Genomic DNA, 27,585 nt, shown 5'->3' on the forward strand with positions numbered 1-27,585 from the left:
TTTTGCAAATGACAAATAACAATACAGATATAAATTATTATGTGTTATTAATGACTTACAAATAATATTTGAATGAAGCAATGGAAAACCCAGGATGGAATGTAACACTATTTGAAAAGGAAAGTTGCTACTCACCATGTAGCAGAGATGCTGAGTTGCAAATAGGTACAACAAAAAAAAAAAAAACACACACACACACACACACACACACACACACACACACACACACACACACAAAACTGCCTCGTCTGAGTTGCATTTTTGTGTGTGTGTGTGTGTGTGTGTGTGTGTGTGTGTGTGTGTGTGCAGGGGATAAAAACATCTGTTTCTCACATGTGAATAATAGATGTCAAAAATAATGGATAAATATTAAATCCAGCGCCATTTATTGTTTCAGTTCTCTGTAGTTTATTAAACTAATATACTCTTTCTTTCTTTGAAATTACTTTTCAGCACGATTCGCTTTTTCGAACGCCGTATCAAAAACTTTATTTGATTTACACAGATTTGTCATTGTGACAAGAAAATACATTCTACACATGGAGAGAGGATATTGGTGCATTATACCTCCTGAATTATTTGTCTTTATTTCGATAGTGATATAAGATATCCAAATCACAATCCTCTTCAGCAAAAATTGAGAATGAATCAATTCCACTGTAGTTTTTGGCAAATAATTCAGTGTGATTCCTTATCTTCACTTCTCAAATCACAATCCAAACAAAAATCTTCATTTTATGTTATAACATATTTCAAACTTGTCACCCGAATTCTTTGAAATTTCTTTGACTGTGATATGACTGTAGTTGGAAGCTATGCTTGGTCATGGACAGCAGTACAGGTGAGCTATGATAGAAAAGTTGCCAGTTTTTTGCAGTATTATGAACTCTTTATGTACTCAAACTCGGTGTCTCTTCTGAAATTTTTGAGTCTTAAAGCTCTGTTTAACTGCAAAGATGTATCTTGGATCAAAAAACTATTCCATCTTGTAATGACAGGCTGGCTCAAAATTAATCTTAAAAGAATTTGGATTACTTTGGACATCCAGCAACATTCCACAGACGGCTTTGGAGTTCTTTACATTTGAGGTCTATTTGTGTTAATCATTATAACCAGAGTTCTAACATTGTTCACTCATTTTGTGTCACTACAAATAAGAGAGACTGCATATTTATATCAACAAGATACCCATATCCAAAAGTGTTAGCAAATCTTGGTGCAATGGAGAAAGGTGCTACAGATTAACAGTTTCTGTTAGCTACATTCTCATCTTTGGCTGCTTACGTAGAGAATTTCCACAAGTTAGCAGGGCAAGGGGAAGTACTGGCAAGTGAAGAGTCAGTTGAATTGGGCTGCATCGATAGTGTAACTGCTAAGGTTATCCTGAATGCCTGTACTACATTGCTGAACTAGGCTTGGTGGTGTGCCCTTAACTTTCTCCCAGGTCTGAATTGACTTATGCAGCCAGTGAGAAGGGGGCCAACGTTCATTCCAAAAAACAACAATGGAACTTAACTTGGCATTTTTTTCATTGATTGAGATGAACAAAGCGATAAGTAACATAAAAAAAATCATAGGACTGACAGTTTTAGTTTTGTCCTCCTGTCATTCTATTTATCTGTTTCTTCATGATTTTTCATCACCATTTCTCTGCAGATTAACCCACTGAGACACCATGGCACATTTATGTCAATCCATTGACAAGTCATTTATAAAACAGAAACTGCACTGAGCCAAGGGAGTAACAACTAGTCATAGAATTCAATACAAAAAGTAAACAAAGAAAATACAACTGCTTTCCATGTCCTTCATTATTGAAGTTACAAATAATTTATTCAAGAATAAATTTGTTTGAATGATCTTTGTATTTGAATAATTATCCAGATAAAAATTTATTCAAATAATCCCTATCTCTGCTTACCATTACACCTTATGCTTCCTTTCTCTTTCTGCTCACAGCAGTTCATATTATCAACTGCAATGAGACCCATTAGTTCATTTACTTGATTTACTAATGCAATCGTGTGGCCACACAGCTGTTACCCAGCACTTGGTGAGTGAGCACCACATGATACTTCCAGCCATGTGCTCTGCAGGCTTGTGCATGGTGAGTGATGTAGATAAACTCTACTCATGCAGATTTACCATATGGATGCAGTGGTCTAGAGGCAACCCTTTCCTGATTTGCCAAGGCATTCTGCTGCTGACACAGGATGATGATCGTTGTCAGGGGTGTTACAGCTCGTCAGTCAGTCTCACTGGAGGACCTGTCACAAGAAACAGGTCACTCACAGCTACACTGCTACATGTAGTGTCAGACACACCAGCCAGCAACTCCACAGTTGTCTCCCTTGGCTAGACTTGATTCAACTGTAGAACTCCCTCCACGGGGATTTTGCCAGACCTTTAATGGGAGCCAGGTGGCTCATCCTTGCAGATTCTTTTTCCCATGTTCTCCACATCTTCAAGTTGCAGCATATAATGACAACTACTATTACCAGGGCCAAGGAGAAAGTTTATCTATCAAAGGTACCTGCCTTTTTCTTTCTTTTTTCCTCCTGTCATTCTATTTACTTGGTAGTTGAGGCTTAGTTTACGGTGGCTGCCTTCTGGGGATTTTGCACCTGTAATGGCACTAGGCACATTATGGCTCCTCCATTTTCATCTCTTCTCCAACAGCTTAATGGAACATTTTGTCCACACCTTTAAGACCCAAATGTCAGATGCTATGACAGCCATGTCTGAATCAGCTGTTTCGGTGCTGTCCAGGTTTCTTGCACAGCAACAAACATAAAGGCCCCAGTCTAGTGGAGTTGCTGCATAGGCATCCCCACTAAATGTGCTTCACCTTTTTTTTTCCTCCACTGTATGCTTTAGTTAAAGAAGAAGCAACCACTCCTATCTATGTATGCATCTTTGGGTGGATCTGGGCGATTGATTTCAAAGTTGCAGCAGCTGCACACAGTTTTCCAAAAGAATAATTTCAACCACCTCCACATCTAGCATGCTGTAAAACCAAATTGTCATAGTCCTTAACATTCAGAGGAAGAGGAGAAACCTTTTGCTACAGTGTTTAATTCTAAATGCCATTTGTACATTGGCGAAAATTATGAGAATACTCAGGAAATATAGTGTCAACTGTATATTTTGGTGTCAACTGTATATTTTGATAGCCACGAAGATGAATGACTTGTTGAGTCTGTTAAGGATGACCTAGGACTCCAAAAACCAGAGGTCTGCTGCATACTGTGTCAATGTAGGATAATGTAGAGCCCAGATAATCAAGACGATGGGGAAAAGAGCACATGTGTCACACAGATAAAGAATAACCAACAGTCAGCTTTCATAGAGCACTGTATGAGTTATGACGACACCCAAGTTATTAATACAGGCCAACAGATTCTAGGATTACATTTTAAAAGAATTTATAGAGATCTGATTGCATGATGAAATAATTAATAAAGACAGTATTTTCCAACTAAGTTGTGATCGACAGCTGGTGGGAAGGAAGGGGATACATAAGAATGTGCTTAGTGGAAGATAGTCAGTTGTCAGGACTACTTGAAGATGTCTAGTCAGTTTGCCAAAATATCACACCACTTGTATGATGTCGCATAGCTGAATACCCAAGAACATTTAAAAATAATCATGTGCTGGGAAAGCCTAAAATTATGCAGCACTGTTATTGTAACATATCCAAAATAACTTTATTCTCCAAAATGAAGAATATACAAAACCTTGTCACGGTAGTCAGGATTTTATAATGAAACTTACACATTGCTAACAGACTTTTTTTAGTTTCTAAAAACAAAAGTGCTGTTTTTTTAATACGGTTATGGTTCTTAAAAGAGCAATTCAAACAGGAAAAATATAAATTTACAAAGTGACACAACTGCGGTATGATGTGGGATTGGGAAATCCTCTGATCCAAATGTCTTAGCTTTTCTGTTTCAGACTGCAATTATTTTATTTGAAGAAAATAAAACAATTCCCAATTGCAGTATAATTATTTATTAAAATTTAATCGTAACTTAACCTAAAAAATATTGTAAACTTTTCATTTGAAAATAATAATGGTGATATGTAATTCACAACCTTCACAAAAGACATTGCATTCTGCACAAGGATAGTCAATTCCCTATCCTCCATTTATTTACAATGAGCAACAACTGAATGAAATAGGAACTAAACTCATATATATCGTGAAACATTTGTTGAAGTCTTTGGTCTTTGGAGACGTATTGGTGGTCTCAAACACTTTCACAGTACAACCTTTTACAACGTGACCTGCAAAAGTACTATATTTTTTTAAAGTTTTCTTACAGGTTTTAAATTCTTCTTTACATTAATCAGCATAGTATTCTCAGTTTTCTTTGGAGGTCTGTATTCTGGTGACTGTCTATATTGCATAGCTACTGGTACTTTGGGCCCATCTGCTTCCCTTCTCTTTTCTGGTTCAACTTTCCTTGGACTTTCCTGTAACAACGGAGGTATTTGCAGCAGGAAGTCAACAAGACAAACATGAAATTGGAACAGTGATACATAAAACAAAATGCACTGAAATAATCTAGTGTTATTCTGATTCTTTGTTCTCCAATAATAAAATAATTCTGACAGTTACCTAGAAAGAAGATTACTAATCTCTGGAAACTGGTGAAATACAGGGAATCTAGCAAAATATTCACTCAGAATTTATGAAAAGGATAGAGTGCTATTCACCATAAAGACAACGTATTAAATTGCAGACAGGCACCACACACACACACACACACACACACACACACACACACACACACACGACTGCTATCTCCACAAGCCACAGTATGGTACCTGAGATGTAGGGTAGCTTGTGCCATTACTGGTTATTTCCTTTTCTGTTCCACTCACAAAACACAGTGAGGGAAAAACAACCATTTATATGCTACTGTACAAGCCCTAATTTGACTTATCTTTGAGGTCCATATGTGAAATGTGTGTTTGCAGCAGTAGAATTGTTCTGCAATAAGCAGCAAATGCCATTTATCTAAGTTTTCTCAATATTGTTTCTCGAAAAGAATGTTGTCTTCCCTCCAGGGGACATCACCTGAGTTCACAAAGCATCACCATTATTTTGTGTGTTAATTGAACCTACCAGTAACAAATATAGCAGCTCACCTGTGGATTGCTTCAATGTCTTTTTTAATCTGACGTGAATGGAATCCGAAACACACGAACAGTACCGAAGAATGGGTCACAATATTGTTTTATATGTGGTCCCCTTTATAGATGAACCGAAATTTCCTAAAATTCTACCAATAAACCAAAGTTGAATATCCTCCTTCCCTACTACTGGCCTTATGTGATCGTTCCATTTCATATTGCTTTGCAACTGTACACCTAGATATTGAATCAACATGACTGGGCAAAACAGCTGACTACTCATGCTATATTTGAACATTATGGGATTATTTCCTACTCATCTGCATTAACTTACATGTTTCTACATTTAAAGCAAGCTGCCATTCATCAAATCAACTAGAAATTTTGTATTTCTGTACAGTCGCTCAATAATGGCACCATCCCGTACACCACAATGCCATCAGCTAATATCTGCAGATTTCTGCTCACCCTGTCTGTCAGATTATTTATGTATGTAGAGAATAAAAGCTGTCCTGTCATACTTCCCTAGGGCACCATTGATGGGACACTTGCCTATAATGAATACTTTCCGTTGATGACAACAAACTGGGTTCTATTTCTTCAGAAATCGTAGAGCCACTGACATATCTGTTAACCTATTCCATTTGCTTGTTCCTTTCTTAACAGCCTGCAGTGGGGCACCATGTCAAATGCTTTCTGGAAATCTAGGCATATGGAAGCTGCCTTTTGCCCTTCATCCAAGCAAAATAAAGGGTCACTGGTGTAGAGTCCTCTCTGTAAAACAAAATTGGGGTTCCATCTAGACCTGGTGACTTCTTAATTTTTAATTCATTCAGTTGCTTGTCTGTGCCAGGAGTGCCTATTACTATGCCCTCTGTACAGAAATCTGTGCAACAGTTAAATGACAGTATGTTCGTACAGTGCTCCAGCAAGAATGATTTCCTAAATGTGAAACTTAAAGCTTCTGCTTTCCTTTTACTCTCTTCTATTGCCACATTAGACTGGTCAACAAGTGACTGGATAGAAGCCTTCACTCCGCTTTTATGAAGATCAAGAATTTTTTCGGCAAGATCTTTCGCTAAGCCGTGACAGTGGAATATTTATGCTTCATGCTTCAATTTTTCTACACATGCACAAATTTCTATTAACTTTTGCCTATCATCATTTGCATGTTCTTTTTTGAGGTAAGAATGCAATAATCTCTGCTTCCTCCGCATTTTTCGGATTTTGTTTTTAAACCACAGTGGGTCTTTTTTGTCTTTAATCCACTTACTTGGCACATTGTTCTCCAGAGTGTGATTTACAGTCTGTTAAACTTCGTCCATAATTCCTCTATGTCCATCATGTGGGAACTAAATGATATCCATTCATTGTTTAAGTGGGATGCTAACAACTGCTTATCTGCTCTTTCTAGCAAAAGTATTTTCCTAACTTTCGTGATGGCATTATTAACTTTGGTAACCATTGTCACTGCGGTCATATCGTGATCACTAATCCCTGTCTCTATACTGACACCATCAACAAGGCCAGGCCTCTTGGTAACCATGAAGGCCCAACGATACTCACCGGCCGCCGTGTCATCCTCAGCACATAGGTGTCACTGGATGCGGATATGGAGGGTCATGTGGTCAGCACACCGCTCTCCCAGCCGTATGTCACTTTCCAAGACCGGAACCACTACTTCTCAACCAAGTAGCTCCTCAGTTGGCCTCACAAGGGCTGACTGTACCCCACTTGCCAACAGCATGGTTACCCATCCAAGTGCTAGCCCAGCCCGACAGTGCTTAACTTTGGTGATCTGACGGGAACCGGTGTTACCACTGCGGCAAGGCCATTGGCCCATTCTATACTCAGTACTTAAAAATCACCTCCAACCAGTATTGCACAACTGGGGTAATTTCACACTAATGAATGTAGACTTTCTTCGAATGATTGTACAACTGTTACAGTTGAATTGGAGTTCTATAATGTTGTTTTGTTTTGTTTTGATCAAGTAAATATGCATAATTTTCAGCATGTGGAAGATAAACTAGTTCCAATCAGAGAGACGTTGAACTTTTCTCTCCAAGTGAATATGTTATAGTTGGCAAGTAGTTTGTGTCTTTCAGTGGTAATTGCTCCTTTAGGCAGTAAAAATCCATTAAACTTGCAAAATATGGATTAAAATATTTGCTCTTATTGATGCTAAGACTGACTACGCAATTAATTTGGAACCATATGTTGGACAGCAGTCTGAAAGAAAGTTTCATGTCAGTAATGCTGCTAGCAGTTGAAATTATTTCTGTAACAATTAGGAATGTAACAGGAGACAACTGGTTCAGCAGTGTGAAGTTAGCTCAGACAATGTCAGAAGAAAAGAAATTCAAGTACATGAAGATGATGAGAAAACAAGAAGAGAGCTTCCAAAATAAATGCTCCCAAATAAGGACAAAGACAGATACTCTTCAGTGTGTGGCAACTATCGACTCTACAAGTGATATATCTCTGCCATAGCAGGCTCTCTGACCCATGCGGACCTATTGTGCACCGCCATATTACTTTCCATTCTGTTTTGTGCTGCCTACTGTATAAGACGTTGTAAATATTCTCGCATAATAAAGTTTATTAATGTATGCTGGTGTGTTATTTAATGATTGCCGCTGCTCCACGTATCAGGAATAACCACATTGGTGACCCCGATCTGTTTTAGTTCAATTCGCGAGTGCTATTAACAGTGATTTGTATTGTGCTACAAACAATGTTTCAACAACCATTCAGTTCCTGTGATCTGACTTCTCAGACGCAGTTTCAGTGCCAAAATGAACTCCGCTGTCAACCAGAATTTAACCTACGTGGCCCTGAGATAACCTCAATGGTTCCCACTTGGCCGCCGCAGCACGTTGCCACGCCTATGGCTGTCTCATGACCGTCGGACTGCATTCTGCTTATTGACACCCCAGCTCTGCCAGCGCCTGCCGCTCCTGCTCATCTGCTGCACCCATACATGAAGCCTGCTCTACAGCCGCAGACTATGCAACTCTACATGGACTTCTTACAACCGCTCAGGTATGATGCAGCCGCACCCCCCGCGCCATGCTCCATCCCGGCTCCCGTTCGTCTTTCGCACTTTTTCCGATAGTTTCGTCCGTCTCTGCCATGTCGGTTTCAACCGCGCCCGCTACACTCCCGCACCCGTTGTTAACAACTCCCGCATGCCTACCACCCGCTCCCGCAGCGGCACCGGCCGCCCCACCCGCGCTGGTCCTCAACGTTTCATCGACTTCTGCGCCGGGTTCTTTTGCTTGGCAAACACCGGTTGCATGCTCACCAGTCCAAACTGCACCTGTTTCCATGGTACTGGAGGGTCTTCCGCACCCAACCGTGCCCCCACCAGCAAGGGCCCCAGCAACTGTACCTGCCTACACTATGCAGCTGAACTCACACGTCAGGACTGAATTCTCTTCTTGCACTGCTGCTGCTTGTAAATTGTGTGGTTTTGTCCCTAATAACCAGATTAGTACAGCTACTGTGTGCCAGTCTCCTGGTGCCTACAATCCCAATTTGGCACCACTCTACACTGCTACACCGTCTGCACCTCCAAGTAGTGTGTTCGCTGCACCGACTTTTCCTCAGTACCTCACGCCTAGCAGATTCCAAAAACTGCCAGCCCTACAAACGGAGAACCCTAAGACATAGTTTGCATTAGTGGATAAAATTTTGGACATTCACGGTGTCCTAGACAACGGAGCCTGATTTGTGTGCCTTCTTAGTCACCTGCACGATCACATGGATCTTATTAGTGACCTGCTGCTTTCGCCTCCCGAGCAGAATAAGTACGAATTTGCTAAAGCTTGTATCGTTGAACGCTTATCCCATCCTCCTGCTGAGTCAATCCAACGCATTATCCATGAGGAACACATCGATGACCATACCCCATCACAGCTGTGGCGCCACTTAGGCGCCCTTGTGGACACAGACTTTCTACCAGACATCGCACTTTGGACAATTTGGCTACTTAAACTTCCTTCTGAGCTACAACGGCAGCTATTGTCCCATGTCTCTGAGCCCCTCGAAGCATGCCTGTGCATCGCTAACCGTGCCTATAGCATCATTCAACACCGGTACCTCCAGCATTCGAGTCCGACATCCGCCCCCATGCATTATGCAGTAACAGAAGCCAAGCCTACCCGCAGTTGTGGCAAGACATGTGCCTCATTGTCAGTGCAAGCAGGGGCCCCGCCACCCCGTGGTCGCCCGACTGCACTACCTACTTTTACGTTGCCGCCCCAGAGGTCACCGGAGACGGCCGAGCGAGCACCTGACTACACTCCGGCCGCCTCACTACCCAGCCATGCTCCTGCACTGCAAGCTGGCTCTCCTTATTGCTGGTTCCACACTAACTTTGGTGATGCTGCTCGCAACTGCAAACGCCCGTGTGCTTTCCCAAAAGCTTATGGCGGGCACATCTAGGTGCCACGTCCCGCCGCGCTGCCTCACGGCGCCTACCGGCATCTCTTACGATGCCAACTGCACTGTCATCTGCTTCGCACCTCTTTGTCGAGGACATCAACACCGAACTTCGTTTTCTAGTGGACACTGGAGCCGACATTAGTGTTATCCCGCCCTCCCTCGCCCCTAACATAGATCCCTTATCTGCACCACCACTGATAGCTGCTAACAATTCCCCGATTCAGGTGTTAGGTTCCTCACATATCCTGCTTAAATTTGCCCCAGATCAGGTTTTCCCCTGGACATTTTACATTGCGCAAGTTGATGCACCTGTACTGGGCCTCGATTTTCTTCATCACTATGCCCTCTCCCCTAATCTGCAAGCTGGCTGTCTGACTCACGTCTCTGGTTCGAGTGTTTCTGGTACGTCACAACATTCCCCCCCTCAGCTCGATGTTTCTACTGATTGTTCACACTGCCCTTTCAGAGTGTATGTCTCTTGCTGCAAACCTTTCTTCTGCTCTCTCAGCTTTCTTGCGCGAGCATTCAGACGTCGATGAGTTGCGCACTCAGAATGGCGACCTGCGTGTTCGCATTGACGAAGTCCATGCACAAATGTTGCAGACCCAACAGCAGCTTCTGCTACTCCGCACACCCACTCTTGCAATCGTGGACACGCCTCCTCAGCCTGGTCATTGTTCTGCAGCTGTGATCCCATTAACGGTTCGGCCAGCCTCTGCCCCTCCCCTATCTGCCCCTACCCCTCCTGCCCCTACCCCTCCTGCCCCTACCCCTCCTGCCCCTACCCCCCCTGCCCCTGCCCCCCCTGCCACTACCCCCCCTGCCACTACCCCCCCTGCCACTACCCCCCCTTCTCCTACCCCTCCTGCCCCTAACCCTCCTGCCACTACCCCACCTGCCCCTACCCCTCCTGCCAATACCCCCTCTGCTTCTCCCACGTTTTTGCGTGCACTTGCCAATGGCATGTCCCACAGAATAAACACAACTGAAGGACCCCCTGTGCGGCATAAAGCGTGCCGCCTAAACGCGCAGAAACTTCGCCGTGCTAAAGACATTGTTAAAGATCTTTTGGATTCCAACTTTCTCTGTCAATCTGATAGTAACTGGTCGTCACCAATCCATCTCATGCCAAAGAAGGATGGTACTGTCCGCCTCTGTGGTGACTACCGTGCTCTTAACGCACGCACTACCATTGATAACTAACCTATCCCCCACATTCAAGATTTCACCCAGATGTTGCATGGTTCCCAGATCTTCTCCGTTCTCGATTGTAGCAAAGCATATCATCAGATTCCCATGTTCCCCGACGACATCCCCAAGACAGCCATAATCACTCCATTTGGCCTCTTTGAGTACTGTTCCATGCCATATGGTCTCAAAAACACCGCACAGACATGGCAACACTTCATCGATGCACTGTTATTTGACCTCCCTTTCGCCTATGCCTACTTAGACAATATACTGATTTTCTCTCCCTCACCTGAGGAACACACACTCCATCTTTCCAGAGTGCTTGCACTGCTCGCTGCTAATGGAGTGGAAATCAACCACAAGAAGTCTCAGCTTAGCAGTCCTGAGGTCACCTTCTTAAGTCACACAGTCACGGCCGAGGGCATCCGCCCTACCTCCTCTCGCGTTGAACTCATACTTAGCCTCCCTTCCCCAGAGGATGAACTTCGCTGTTTTCTAGGCATGATGAACTTCTACAGGCGCCACCTGCTCCATGCTGTGTCTATCCAGATCCCTCTGACCGATGCTCTGGCAGGTAAGGATACTGAAGGCAAACGCAAACTCATTTGGACACTGGAGATGGCCGATTCATTCAAAAATCTCAAAACTGCCCTCTCTAAAGCTGTCACACTCGCTCACCCTGCTCCTGATGCACCCATTTCTATTACAGCTGATGCGAGCGACACTGCAATTGGCGCGGTCCTTCAGCAACATGTATTGGATACCCCTCAACCGCTCCGTTTCTTCTCCATGAAATTAACCAAATCCCAGTCCAAATGGTCCACCTTCGACTGTGAACTCCTCGCCCTGTATGATGCGGTCAAATATTTCAGAGCCGATGTTGAGGGTCACCTGTTTACGATTTATACAGATCACAGACCCTTGGCAGATGCAATCTGTAACCCCTCACGTGATCTCCCCCCATGACGCTTCCGCCATATGGATTTTATATCCCAATATTCCACTGATGCACAATATATCCGAGGTGCTGACAGTGTAGTCGCTGACTACCTGTCTCGCGTCAACATCATCACTACCCCACTTTACTGACCTGGCCCGCCGGCAAACCGAAGACCCCGATATTCATGCCTTGCAACAAGACACAACCTCTTCCCTCCAACTGGAACAACGTGCATTCCCCGGCACCCCAGAACCGGTCTGGTGCGATGTTTCCACTGGTAGCCCCCGCCCTCTCGAACCCGCAGCTCTCTGACACTCTGTTTTCGATGCACTCCACAACCTAGCTCACCCAGGCATCAAAGCCTCCACCAGATTGGTCACAGAAAGGTACGTCTGGCCCAGTGTTAAACATGATTGTAGGATGTGGGCTCGCGCCTGCGTACCGTGTCAGAGAACTAAAGTGGGCCGCCATGCACTTCCTCCGCCAGGCACTTTCGACATACCTAAAGGACGTCTACGACATGCCCATATTGATATTGTAGGTCCCCTCCCTCCTTCCAAGGGCTTTTGATATATCCTGTCCGTTATTGATAGGGTCACTAGATGGGTCGAGGCAGTCCCTTTGGAAGATATTTCGGCAGAGCCTGTGACTCGGGCCTTCGTTGCCACTTGGATTTCCCGATTCGGAAGCCCTACCTCACTGACCACCGACCAAGGAAGGCAGTTTGAATCACAGAAGTTCACCTCCCTCTGTTCGTACTGTGGTGTTGTGAAGTTTCACACAACCGCTTATCACCCCCAGGCCAATGGACTTGTGGAGCGCTGGCACTGCACGCTTAAAGCCACACTTATCTGCCATGGTGGCCAGTGGTCTGACGCTCTCCCCTGGGTTTTGCTAGGCCTCCGCACCAGATACAAAGAGGACTTGCAAGCCTCCCTCACCAAGATCCTTTACGGGGAGCCTCTGGTTTTACCAGCCGAATTCATCGAGGATACGCCGCTACCAAGCTCTTCCGAGCTCCCAGCACTCATCAAGAGCATCCGAGGGCACAACGCGCTCATCAAACCTCCCTTGCCCTCTGCCCACTGTAGGCCTCATGTATTCATGCATAAGGAACTGGCCACTTGTGAATTTATCATATTATGTGACGACACAGTACGGACAACCCTGCAGCCTCCTACACCGGTCCGTTTAAAGTCCTGTCCCGAGGCCCTTCCACATTGTCGATACTTAACAACGGCAAACCAGTAACTGTTTCACTCCACCAGGTGAAACCTGCGTGGACCTTGCAGGAGCACTCTGCAAGTGACCCTGACATACACGACACCTGCCCTCCTTCCCAGAAATCCCATCATGATTTCGACGGCCCCACCACCCCTCCCCCCCTTCCTCCGCCCTTGCAGCCTACATTATGGGCCGGACGACCGGTGGTTCCACCCCGTTGGCACAGTGATTATGTCCTAGCTTCAGTCGAGCTTGCTACACCTACTCCCAAGTGTTGTGCGTGTGATTTCACCATGGACAGGTGGTGCTTTTGTGACCATCATGTGTCCCACCCCACCGGGCTGGCACAGGACTTGACGCATCACAGTGTCACAGTGCTCCACACTGCGGGGGGGGGGGGCTCTGTGGCGACTATCGACTCTATGAGTGATATATCTCTGCCATAGCAGACTCTCTGCCCATGCGGACCTATTGTGCACCGCCATATTGCTTTCCATTTTGTTTTGTGCTGCCGACTATATAAGACATTGTAAATATTCTCGCATAATAAAATTGTATTAATGTATGTTGGTGTGTTATTTAATGATCGCCACCACTCCGCTTATCAGGAATAACCACAAGTGTTTGCTTTCATTAGCAAATGCACTCTTGTGTCATATTGGCCAAAGAAAAATAAAACTGTACTCACTACATAAACCATGTATCATGGTAGTGCAATTGATGATGATGATGATGATGATAATACTAATAATTATTACTGTTATTATTTTGTATGGCCCAGTGGCCTGCTGCAAGTTTTTGAATTGGATGTGATTTCAGCTACTTGCAAGGTCCTATCCTACACCATTATCCAACAGGAGAAAGGCAAAAGTACTGATGATGAGCAGAAAACCAAAATTATCACATTTCATAATCACATAAAATTGGAGTCAGTCTAATAGATCAGTAGTGTCAAAAAAACGATGGGGCTAGGACCACAAGAAGATGGCCCATGGTGATATCTTTTGACCTTCTGAATATATGTGCAGTGAATGCACTTTGTAATCTGAAAGTCAATAGCAGTTTGATCAGTTGTTGCACAGGAGCTTTTTGGAGCATATTGCCAGGGAAATGATTAAACCTCAGAAACAACACCAATGCTCTATTCCAAGTTCTATTGGAAATGAGAAAGGGTCAACCATTACGTGGTGTTGAGAAAGAGAGTCTGGTTGAGCCTGAGAATCCATTGAGCTCCAGAGGACGTTGTCATGCTTGTTGAAGAAGCATGTCATTCTTGATGTTGAGAAGTCTTCAGAAATAAAAGTAACTTTGGACATACCCCAAAGGGATGTTAAAGTCCATAACTTTTTACATTATATACAAATGACGTAGTAGACAACATCGGAAGTTACAGGAGACTTTTTGCGGATGATGCTGTTTTACAGAGAGACATTGCAACACAAGAAAAGTATAGCGAAATGCAGGAAGACCTGCAAAGGATTGACACTTCAGGGAGGGAGTGGCAACTGACCCTCAACATAAACAATTGTAACCTATCACATATTCAAGATAGAAAGACCCATTATTGTATGATTACACAATTTCAGAATAAGCCCTGACAGCTGTTACTTCCATAGAAATCTTAGCGTATGCATATGGAGTGATGTAAAGTGGAACAACCTCTTAAAACTAATAGAAGGAAAGACAGATGCCATAGAGATTCTATGGCAGAATCCTCAGGAAATGTAGTCCACCAACAAAGGAGGCAGTTTAGAAAATCCTTGTGAAATCAGTACTTGAATACTGCTCATCAGTATGGGATCCATACTACATAGGATTGATAGGGGAAGTAGAGAAGATACTACACGAGTATATTGGTTACAGTTTCATTTAGTAAGCACTAGAGCATCATAGAGATGGATCAACCAACTCCAGTGGCAGATGCTGCAAGAGAGGCATTCTGTATCAAAGTGTGGTTTACTGTTAGAGTTCTGAGAACATACATTCCTAGAAGAGTCAACAAATACTTACTTCCTCCTATGCATGTCTTGCAAAGGGACCATGAAGATAAAATTCGAGTTATTTAAGCCCGCTTGGTGGCTTGCTGGCAATTGTTCTCCCCACAAACCATTTGCGGCTAGAACAGCAAAGGGGGGAAGTGACAGTGGTACACAAAATATGCTCCACCACACACACCAAAAAGTGGCTAACAGAATATAGGTGTAAATGTAGAAGAGTGCGAGAGAAAGCTACAAGGGAGTGGTACTTGAAATGTGAGAGATAGATAGATGGAGAACATCACAAAAAGATTGCTTGGAGTAAGTGTAGGTGTCATGAAAAAAGTCCATTATATTCAGAACCTAACCTACAATAAGAAATCACTTTCCACCAGAGCCAAACTATGCCACTATTAAACAGTTGTTCTTCCAGAAGTGCTATATGCATTTGAGACAGCATTAACAATGAATATCATTGAAAAAATGGAATATTGAGGAAAATATTTGGCCCAAGATTGCCGACAGAATGTGGACATGGTAAAGTTCAGAATAATTGTATTCCTTGATGGTACAACTTAGTTCCATTGGATGGAAAAGATGTTTGAAATCCTCTGATATAACACAAACAGCATAGTGAATGCATTATTGTGGCCAAGATAGACACGAAGCCCACGCCTACTACAGTAGTACAAATTTATGTGCCAACTAGCTCTGCAGATGATGAAGAAATTGAAGAAATGTATGATGAAATAAAAGATTTATTCAGATAGTGAAGGGAGACGAAAATTTAATAGTCATGGGTGACTGGAATTCGGCAGTAGGAAAAGGGAGAGAAGGAAACATAGTAGGTGAATATGGATTGGGGCTAAGAAATGAAAGAGGAAGCCTCCTGGTAGATTTTGCATAGAGCACAACTTAATCGTAGCTAACACTTGGTTCAAGAATCATAAAAGAAGAATCATGGAAGAAGCCTGGAGATACTGACAGGTTTCAGATAGATTATATAATGGTAAGACAGAGATTTAGGAACCAGGTTTTAAATTGTAAGACATTTCCAGGGGCAGATGTGGACTCTGACCACAATCCATTGGTTATGAACTGTAGATTCAAACTGAAGAAACTGCAAAAAGGTGGGAATTTAAGGAGATGGGACCTCGATAAACTGACTAAACCAGAGGTTGTACAGAGTTTCAGGGAGAGCATAAGGGAACAATTGACAGGAATGGGGGAAAGAAATACAGTAGACGAAGAATGGGTAGCTTCGAGGGATGAAGTAGTGAAGGCAGCAGAGGATCAAGTAGGTAAAAAGATGAGGGCTAGTAGAAATCCTTGGGTAACAAAAGAAATATTGAATTTAATTGATGAAAGGAGAAAATATAAAAATGGAGTAAATGAAGCAGACATAAAGGAATACAAACATCTCAAAAATGAGATCAACAGGAAGTGCAAAATGGCTAAGCGGGATGACCTAGAGGACAAATGTAAGGATGTAGAGGCTTATCTCACTAGGGGTAAGATAGATACTGCCTACAGGAAAATTAAAGAGACCTTTGGAGAAAAGAGAACCACTTGTATAAATATCAAGAGCTCAGATGGAAACCCAGTTCTAAGCAAAGAAGGGAAAGCAGAAAGGTGGAAGGAGTATATAGAGGGTCTATACAAGGGCGATGTACTTGAGGACAATATTATGGAAATGGAAGAGGATGTAGATGAAGATGAAATGGGAGATATGATACTGCATGAAGAGTCTGACAGAGCACTGAAAGACCTGAGTCGAAACAAGGCCCCAGGAGTAGACAACATTCCATTAGAACTGCTGACAGCCTTGGGAGAGCCAGCCCTGACAAAACTCTATCATCTGGTGAGCAAGATGTATGAGACAGGCAAAATACCCTCAGACTTCAAGAAGAATATAGTAATTCCAATCCCAAAGAAAGCAGGTGTTAACAGATGTGAAAATTACCGAACTATCAGTTTAATAAGTCATGGCTGCAAAATACTAACGCGAATTCTTTACAGATGAATGGAAAAACTGGTAGAAGCCAACCTTGGGGAAGATCAGTTTGGATTCTTTAGAAATGTTGGAAGAAGTGAGGCAGTACTGACCTTACGACTTATCTTAGAAGCTAGATTAAGGATAGGCAAACCTACATTTCTAGCATTTGTAGACTTAGAGAAAGCTTTTGACAGTGTTGACTGGATACTCTCTTTCAAATTCTGAAGATGGCAGGGGTAAAATACAGGGAGCGAAAGGCTATTTACAATTTGTACAGAAACCAAATGGCAGTTATAAGAGTAGAGGGACATGAAAGGGAAGCAGTGGTTAGGAAGGGAGTGAGACAGGGTCATAGCCTCTCCCCAATGTTATTCAATCTGTATATTGAGCAAGCAGTGAAGGAAACAAAAGAAAAATTCAGAGTAGGTATTAGGATCCGTGGAGAAGAAATAAAAACTTTGAGGTTTGCCGATGACATTGTAATTCTGTCAGAGACAGCAAAGGACTTGGAAGAGCAGTTAAACGGAATGTATAGTGTCTAGAAAGGAGGATATAAGATGGACATCAACAAAAGCAAAATGAGGATAATGGAATGTAGTCGAATTATGTTGGGTGATGCTGAGGGAATTAGATTAGGAAATGAGACACTTAAAGTAGTAAATCAGTTTTGCTGTTTGGGGAGCAAAATAACTGATGATGGTCGAAGTAGGGAGGATATAAAATGTAGACTGGCAATGGCAAGGAAAGTGTTTCTGAAGTAGAGGAATTTGTTAACATCAAGTATAGATTTAAGTGTCAGGAAGTCGTTTCTGAAAGTATTTGTATGGAGTGTAGCCATGTATGGAAGTGAAACATAGACAATAAATAGTTTGGACAAGAAGAGAATAGAAGCTTTCGAAATGTGGTGCTACAGAAGAATGCTGAAGATTAGATGGGTAGATCACATAACTAATGAGGAGGTATTGAACTGGATTGGGGTAAAGAGAAGTTTGTGGCACATTTTGAGTAGAAGAAGGGATCAGTTGGTAGGACATGTTCTGAGACATCAAGGGATCACCAATTTAGTATTGGAGGGCAGCGTGGAGTGTAAAAATTGTAGAGGGAGACCAAGAGATGAATACACTAAGTAGATTCATAGGGATGTAGGTTGCAGTAGGTACTGGGAGATGAAGAAGCTTGCACAGGATAGAGTAGCATGGAGAGCTGCATCAAACCAGTGTCAGGACTGAAGACCACACCAACAAAGATAACACAAATGGACAAAGCATGCTTAACCAAGAAAACCTTCAACAACTTAAATGAGGAATTTATAAAAAGAAAGATACAATGACCAGTCAACACCAAGGATCCCACTATAATAGTTGTTACACCAAGGATCCCACTAAAATAGTTGTTGACATACTGGTAACTACAATGATGGCATCCAAAGAGAAAATGGACTTTCATACTTGTAAGTTCACATCCAAACAACTAACAGAAAGTGTCTGAAACTAAGAAAAAAATATGTGGACGCTTGAAGAGCAATAGACCCATTGTTACAGGATGAAGAATTGGGAAAATAAAAACAAGTTGATAAAAGTTATCTAGTGTTCCTATGTGCTCTTTAAAATAAATAAATAAATTTAAATATACTTAAAAGTAACTGCTACACTTTTAAGTCCACTGCAACACTGCATACAAATAAAAAAATACATGGATGAAAACAGATAGTTTATTCATTAATCAACACTGTAACAGTAATGGTAAATATTCATAATGCTAGAATATATTATTTCAATCATAATAGCTTGTAATTACCATACACCCTCCTACTTTGCAATCAGCTGATAGCTTAATGGTCTCGTATCATAAGAAGCAAAGAATTATAAAAGTTTTCATCATTGGTACCTTACGTTCAGGGTCCATTTCCAGGGCAAGATTGGCAGGTTTCTCTGGAACGTTTCTATTGTTGCCCCTGTTCATGAACTGCAATACACCTCGTGGCTTTGGAAGAGGCCTTTCATTTCGTGCCTCCTTTATTGGTGAAACATTTGGCTGGCTTTTATTTTCATCCTTCTGTTGTAATCTAGTTGGCAGTTTTAAATTCCAACTGAAACGTCTGTGCTCCTCTGGTACCTTTAGTTTCTGTTCTGATATTTTTAAACCAGATTCTCCTGATGGAGCAGACATCTTTCGTTCCCTTTTAGGTTTATTTTTGCCAAGTAGTCTGTCAGCAGTTTCCTGCATCTCTTTATCCTATAAATGAAAAGAAAGTCCTTAGAAATTTGTTACACAGGCCAAAGTTACAGTACCCGGAGATCTGTCAAAATGCTGTGATTGTATCGCAGCTACATTTTATCTGACACCATTCTCTGCATAGTGGCATTTACTTCTTATTATATTATCCACAGAGAAGGTTTAAATACAATTACACAGCATGTCATTTTTTATTTGTGGCACTATATGAGTACTACAAAAATAAAAAAAAACTACCAAAGGCAGCAAGCACCAAAAATAGCCTTAATCTAAAGATTCGGAGAACCTATATTCCGCCTGCAAAAAATTGCCTCTATCAACTATATATTTGTGTATTACATAAATTATTAGAAGGCATCAGATTGTTGCAGCACACATTTGGTCTGGCATTGTCATGTTGAAGTGCTCCATGTGTGGATGGTTAGAAACTCGATTGCAGGATGCTGTTTATCATGCATTGACATAGTCTTGTTATATGTTACCATAATACACACCACAATTCAAACTCCTCTTGTGGCACAGGGTTGCAGCTTGTATCAGCGAAGCGGGAAAGTCAACTGAGTAACATGCATGACGTGTAATACCTCAACTGAATTGAGAACAGAATAAAAAAATTGGTGGCATTACTTTTCAGCATGCCCTCATAAAAATGTATGCATGTTCCACATCTCCTCCTAAATCACTTGATCAATTTCAACCAAATGAGTAACACATGTAATTTACTGTCTGCAAAGAAAAACTGTGTGAGTAAGAAACACCTACCTTCCACATGGGTGGCGTGGGAGTAAAAATAGGCCAATTTAAACCAACTTTTATGTTTATTCACGTCACATCATGTGTATAAAAATACTGTATGTACATCTGTGAGTGGGAAGGAGGGTGGCAAAGACCATGACATATTGGCACATCAGCTTATGCTCTTCATTGTGTCAACAAGGTCATGAAAATGAGCACTGTAGTTAAGCCGGTAATTTTGTCGATGTGTTTTGGGACCTAAGACCAAAAGGCTGAATACAACAGATAAATTTAGCTACATCTCTGGAGTTGTATGGTTTAAAACAGCTGAGAATGAGTCATACATATGGCTAACAATAACATAAATTCCTGGATGAAATAATACATAAAATAAGGGAAAGACAACCTCTCACCTTTGGTAAACTGATGTGTGGAATATGGAAACATGCTAACATGAAATAGTATTTACACTAGCTTTTGAGCTGTTGCCCTTATTCTAGCAGGAATATGCACAATCACACACACAAGCACATGGACATGCAAATGCACTCTCCCACAGTCATGGTGAGATTGAGTTTTGATTATCAATTACAGAGAGCATTTCCCTAGGCAGATGGAGGTGGGGAGAGAGTAGAGAAAGATGAGACACTAATTTTTACATCATCAGATACTATAAAATTAACCCCTCACAAAGTAAAATAAGGGGAATGGAATGTAGTCTGACTCAGTCAGACAATCCTTAGGGAATTGGATTGGGGAAGGAGACAGTAAAAGTAATAAATGAGTTTCACAATTTGGACAGAATAATAACTGATGAGCCAAGGAATAGTGATATGGCAGTGGAGAGAAGTGCGAGCAGTAAAAACTTGATAGGGTGAGCAACAAATGTGAGTTACCATAGTTATGCAGCGATGAAGAAACTTTCAAATGATGGCCTAATAAGGGGAGCTGCATCAAACTAGTGTTGGACAGAAGACCACAACACAAACTATACATGAATATTTTCCTGCAAATTATGACAATTAGAAAACTTACTTCTTACACGATAACTGTCTCCAACTCATGTTTCCAGTAAAAATAAAAAAAAAAAAAAAAAAAAATAGAATTCACCTTCACAAGAATCACTGTGCAAAGATAAATTTGAGCAAACAGAATTTACATGAAGGACATTTGAAATGCACCTTGTCTCATAATTTGTGTACATATGACCACTATGTTTGCTTGTAAATTGTGTATGAAAAAGATTTAAGTTACTCTAAATTGCAACACGACTGCACAGCATGTAATGGAACCCGATCCAATAACGTTTACACACAATACTAATTTTTTATTTTCACTTAAAATCAAATAGATGGTAAAGTATAATCCATTTATATTCCAATGTGAAAATTAATAATGAAAAGTTGTTTCAGACAGAAGATTGTATTTTATAGTTTTGAAAACATCTCTTATTATTATTATTATTATTATTATTATTGTTACCTCTACAGTTTTTCATGATCAATTATAACATTTATAGCATCAGTTATCAAAATTACCAGTTATGTAAAATTGTCTTTGGTTGTATAGATCAATTTAAATCACCATGTTTGTGTAGCTAAATACATCACTGATCTCTTCACCTTTTTGACCAACTGTCCGTAGTTGCGAGGTGATTTTTGTAGACTGTGGTTGAGAGGCACGTGACGTGAGCTGACGTTGTATAGAGAGGAATGTTTTTATTGAAAAGTTTTTGTAATTCAAATTTTTGTGTGTTATGACATACTCTTCAAAACAAATTATTAAAGGACAGAAATAATTAGGAGAAAAAGTTTCACAACAAATCATTTCTAAAATCAATGCACATTCACAATTACGATCATGGCTTTCTCTCTTTAAACAGTGAAAATACTGTAGTGGGAAGAGGTAGAAGGCACCATATTAAGACTCATCTGAGCTTTCCAAGTGATTTATTGTTTCCAATTACAGTGCCGTGTTCCCCTTGGTCTGCATCACTGGGTCCTGTAATGCTGAGGACGCCACCTCAGCGACCCGTCAAGCGCTCTGCTAATGTGTTGGCCTTGTATGACTGCATAGTTGCGTTGACATTAGGATGCGCCGGCAGCCGACTCAGTGGCCTTTGCCTCTGCTGCCTCAGCGCCGCCCTCTGCGAGGCGACCCGCGGCGCGATTCCTCGCCGGCATGGCTAAGAACGCGGCGACAACGAGCACCCATAATCCGGCGTCTGAATCTGTGGCCCTCGCCTGAGGATGCCTCTGGCGTGTGTTGGGAGCCAAGATGAATGCCCGCGGTAGCAAGCTGTGGAGTGGCCTGCTGCTGGCTGGCTGGCGTCAGCATCAGAGGGTCGAACCAGTGACCCGCCGTGTACTGGACCACTGGCTGCTGCTGTGTGTAGCCAGTGGTGTGACATGCCTCACCATCCAGGACAGCTGTCACACTTGAATGCTATGTTAATGAATCAGCACCTATTTATATGTGGCTGTGCACTTCTGTTTTGCTAAATGTGCCACTCCACATCACGTACTCATAACACTTAGGTTGGCCAGCGGGCCCCTTCTGCCTGTGACTTGAACCATGCAAACCCCTGCGTGTACTTTTTCCAATGGTTCTACACCCCTGTGGCCTCTATTTTACTTCACAACTGCTGGTGAGCGTAACTCACTGTAAAGAGGCACGCTCCTGGCTGTAACTTCCGCACCCAGAAATATTGCACCAAAACTGACTTTTCCTATCCCAAATGGTAGTGCCGCTACATTATTCCCCCATTTGGAAAGACCCAGTCCCCGGGTCGACCTTTAACTAACTTTTGTTTGGGTCAGTACCTATGACATATTTCCTTACTTTTAGCAAACTTGAATGTGGTCTAGTGCCCCTTAAAACACATGACATGAAACAAAATGCAAAAATACCTTACTAGACGACCACTGCTCGATCAACTCCTTACCTACTCGTCTCACGCCCTCGGTATCCAATCCACTGCGACTTGGACTACCCTTGGTTCCCTTTTGGGATTGGCTCTCTGCCTGATCAGAATGAAAACAACACATAAAAAAGTTAGGTTGCGAAGACACTTGGCACAGAGGTGCTCAAAATGATCGTTATTTGCTGTTGCCTTTCCCTATACTGAGCGACATGTTGAACAAGCTGTTTGTCTGATATCTGCCCCTCTTGCGCTAAAATGAACTGCTTTGTGGACCTCAATAGACCTGATTCCAGAGTTTGATTTAACAAGGTCAGATTCTGCTTTCGCAAAACTCTAAAGTGGCTTCTGGCCAGTACAGCTGTGGCTGCATAACATTCAATCGCGTGACTCCTGAAATTGGTGCTGGTAGGTGGAAGGTTGGTCCTATTATGTTACACGCAGTTCCATTGCTTAAAATTCTGCCCCCCCCTCGAGCTCTATAAATTTCACTTTGGCAAATACTCCCTGCTCAAAACAACTTGCTGCTACTATTAATTTTTCATACGTGGAGAAGATCCATCGCATCCCAACCCGTTGCAAGCTCAATTTTGGCCCCATGATGTCCCTTGGACAGTCTATTTCTTTCCTCCTGACTAAAAATAACTGCACTGCTCACGTGTCCGGATTGGTGCTTATCACCCTCGCTGGACGCACCGTTACCTTCCCTCTATGGCAGCTTCGTAATTCCTCCCTTGTCATCTCAGCATACCGGCTGTTTACTGCCAAGATCAGCAATACTTCCTCAGTATTTTACATCTACAAGCTTGCTCAATGCTCCCCTTCTCAGTGACCTGAGGACAGTGATCACCATCACCCTTCCTCCCTCTTCAAAAAGACTGCTGTCCCCTGCAGATTATACTTGAAAATGCATATGCAAAAATACAATGCCTAATTAATCTACGCAAACCCAATGATACAAACAAGAAAACAAGAAAAAAATACAGATACTCTACTACTTTCTGGATTGCAAAGCATACAGTACTTCATGCTGTACTCTAACTTCCCGGTTTTCTCTGTGCTTAGCACCTCTCTTCACTCTCTCTTCTCCTTTCCTTCCTGTGACATGCCTGGAATCACATCCGGACAACCCTTAAATAGCTGCAACTACCCAATGTGTACTATCATTGTTCTAGTTGGCAGCGGAAGCTTAACATTAATGGGGGATGTGGTTTCAAGAACTTGGTATGGACCTTGATACCTCGTGAGGAACTTCTTCGTTTTCCCTTTTCACATATAGGGGGTGGACAGCATTACCCATCCCATTGCCCCACTCTATACTGCAGTAAACTTCCTTTGTGCTTCACCGCGTCTACCTTCCTTTCCAAAGCCTTCGTATTTGCCTTTTGTACCCATTTCCAATGATCCTGAATTGTCCTTGCAAATTAACATACAGATTCACTGGTCCTTTCTTTCTGTAGCCTCACCAAATCAAATGGTGACAGTGTTTTTCTCCCTTACACTACCTCATATGGAGACAAACCGGTATTTGTATGGATTTTTGCATTACATGTGCATACAATATGCTTAAAATACTCATCCCGCTGTTGGTGATGAGAATCCACATAAAAACTCATCATCTTTCCGATTGGTTTGTGTAACTGTTATGTCCTTCCGTTGGCCTGTGGATGCAAAGCGCTCATCCTCAACTTCTTTACGTTCAACAATTTACACAGTTCCTTCATTACATCCAACATGAAGTTGGTCCCTTGGTCAGTAATTATTGCTCTGGTGCACCAAACTTCAAAATACAGTTGTTTACTAATGCTTGCGGAATCATTTCTGCCTGTTGATTTGGCATAGCCACCATCTCCAAATACCTCGAAAAATGGTCTATTATTGACAGAACGAATCTATTCCCCAATGGTGTTCACCTGAAAGGTTCTAAGACATCAGCCCCCAACGCAGAGAATGGACATGTTGTGGTGTCACCGCCAGACACCACACTTGCTAGGTGGTAGCCTTTAAATCGGCTGCGGTCCGCTAGTATATGTCGGACCCGCGTGTCGCCACTGTCAGTGATTGCAGACAGAGCGCCGCCACACGGCAGGTCTAGAGAGACTTCCTAGCACTCGCCCCAGTTGTACAGCCAACTTTGCTAGCGATGGTTCACTGACAAATTACGCTCTCATTTACCAAGACAATAACTAGCATAGCCCTCAGCTACGTCATTTGCTACGACCTAGCAAGGCGCCATTATCATTTGCTATTTATCTTGTGATGCATGTACCGTCAGACCGATGTTCACCAATTATGGATTAAAGTTAAGTATTCCAGCAGCCACGTACTTTTCTTGCTAGTATAACTCCTTTAACTGTTCCAGACCTCACGCCAGCCTGCGTGAGCCTAAACGCGTGCCTTTTGGCTACCCGTCACTGTGGATTGGCTGTCTTGCCAGTCCACAACACATGTCACTTCCAGCAATCGTTGTAGCTGTATCCATTTCTGACTCAAATGCTGACACTACTACCCTTGGTCCTAACTTTGTTTCCCTGCACAGAAGACCGTTGTACATATTAAATAGCAGCTGTGTCTGATAAAATTTACAATCATTGTCCGCATCCTGTAATTACTGTCGCACCGCTACGTCATAACCTATGACTTCTACTTTTGCCACCTTCCTACTTGGTGCATCTGCATTACCATCCTTCTTCCAAGGCTTGTGCAACACCTCGTAGTCGAATTCATTAAGCCTCACAGCCCATCTAGCGAGTCTAGTGGACGGATCCTTCAACCCCAACAACCACTTCAGTGCAGCATGATCTGTCGCTACCCGAAATCTTCACCGATATAAATAACATTTAAAATATGTGATTCCATAGATTATGCTAATCATATCCCTCTCTGTTGTTGAGTAATTCCTCTCTGCTGCATTCAACTGCCTAGACGCATAAGCTACAGGATGTTCTTTCCCATCAATTTCCTGACTAAGAACACACCCTAATACTTGATTTGATGGATTGGATGCTACTATAAACTCCTTTTCAAAATCTGGAAAGACAAGAACCGAAATTGATGTTATCACTCCTTTCAGTCTGTCTAACACTTTCTGACGCTCTTCTTTCCACTCAAATTTCACACCCTTCCATAACAATCGTGTCAACGGCTGTGCTAAATCTGCAAAACCCTTCCATAACTTTCGATAGAAATTGCAAATTCCGATGAATGACTGCACTTCCCTAACTGTTTTCGGTTCCCAAAAATCCCTTACAGCCTGTACCAACTTTGGATCTGTTCACACTCTGTCCTTACTGATAATATGACCGAAATATTTTACTTCTTCTAATGCAAAAAGACACTTCTCTGGCTCAACGTCAAATGAGCTGCTCTTAACCTCATAAAGACTTTATTTAACTGCTGTCTATGTTGCTCCATACTACTTGAAAACAATATAATGTCATCCAAATAGATAAGACACTGCCTTGGTTTCAAACCACTCAACACACTGTCTAGCTACCTCTGAAACGTTGCTGGAGCGTTTTTCAAACCGAATGGCATTCTGATGTACTGGTAATGGCCTTACAGAGTAGAGAAAGCAGTTTTTTTGATGATCGTCTGGAGCCACTTCTAACTGATGACAACCACTTGTCAAATCCATCGTAGAAAAGTACTGGCATTCTATTAAGTGATCCAAAGTCTCTGATATGTTTGAAATGGGATATGTGTCCATTACTGTCTTATTATTGAGGTATTGGTAGTCACAACAGAACCTGTATTTCTTTGTTCCATCCATAGGCTTTTTAGGCACAACAACAATGCCCACTCCCCACCAATTATTACTATGCTCTAGAATACCGTCCGCAAGCTGCTGATCAATGAAATCCTCCACAATCGGCTGCAGATACCTCGGTATTCTGTATGGTTTACGGTAAACAGGTGCTTCATTCCCTGTTGGTGTCTTATGTTGAACTAATGAAGTTGCCGGTAACAGCCCTTGCGGAAAAAACAAATATTTAAACCCCCACAATAATTTTTCCATATGCTCTCTTTCTCCTCCTTTCAAATTCTTAATTTTGTCATGCAATGCAGTTCTATCAGCAGTTAGTGGTTGATCGCTTCGCCTACCTCTCGATCACCAGTCTTCGTCATCTGGCACATCCAAATTTTCTACTAAAACTCCTTTTCTTAAATTTGCATCTACAGTGCTAAAATTATCCATGTTCATGGGAACTACTCACCCGTTGTTCCCCTCCTGTACATGTATAATACTACATTTCACAAAACAACCCAATGGGCCCAAAACTTCATTATCCTCCAATGGTTCAATTACACATGCTGTACCCACAGGTAGATTCGACTCCACACTTACCCAAAGCGACTTCCCAGTGCCACCAGACACATGCTCATGTGAATTAAGCCTTAATGCTAATGTACACGGTTCAATTGGTTTGTTCATTACGTTGAATGCCCCTCGTGACAACTCCGCATCGACAACAGTCTCCCCTAGCTGAAATAACATTCCACCAAGTTCCACAGTTCGTTGTCCAAGGACAATTTTGCCATGATGTTGATGCAAGAAATCTACTCCTAGGATCATGTCATAGCCCTCGATTACCCATGGTACTATCTCCATGGATGCATCAAATTGGACTTTCCCTATGCGAAAGTCAACTGTCACTGGCCCCAAAGGTGTAACCTCCTTATCCCCCACTCCACACAACCTATAACATGGTGGGTCTAGCTTCCTTCATCCCATTAAACACTTAGTAGCCACTGACACTTGCGCCGCTGTGTCCAACAA

General features: G+C 42.3%; 1 protein-coding gene across 2 annotated transcripts in view; it reads right to left on the reverse strand.

Annotated features, from left to right (window-relative positions):
- Nucleotides 1-3,766: 3,766 nt before the first annotated feature.
- LOC124795205 (ovarian-specific serine/threonine-protein kinase Lok-like) overlaps nucleotides 3,767-27,585 on the reverse strand; it is a 212,867-nt gene continuing 189,048 nt past the window's right edge. The window contains exons 8-9 of one of the 2 annotated variants that reach the window (XM_047259115.1): nucleotides 18,803-19,150; nucleotides 3,767-4,476 (exon numbers count right to left, since the gene is read on the reverse strand). In XM_047259115.1, the coding sequence (XP_047115071.1) occupies nucleotides 4,309-4,476; nucleotides 18,803-19,150 (516 nt within the window). In that variant the 3' untranslated portion in view covers nucleotides 3,767-4,308. The remainder of the gene's footprint in view (nucleotides 4,477-18,802; nucleotides 19,151-27,585) is intronic. The other variant, XM_047259116.1, reaches the window with a different exon arrangement.

The sequence above is a fragment of the Schistocerca piceifrons genome, chromosome 4, assembly GCF_021461385.2.
Source record: "Schistocerca piceifrons isolate TAMUIC-IGC-003096 chromosome 4, iqSchPice1.1, whole genome shotgun sequence".
Lineage (NCBI taxonomy): Eukaryota > Metazoa > Arthropoda > Insecta > Orthoptera > Acrididae > Schistocerca > Schistocerca piceifrons.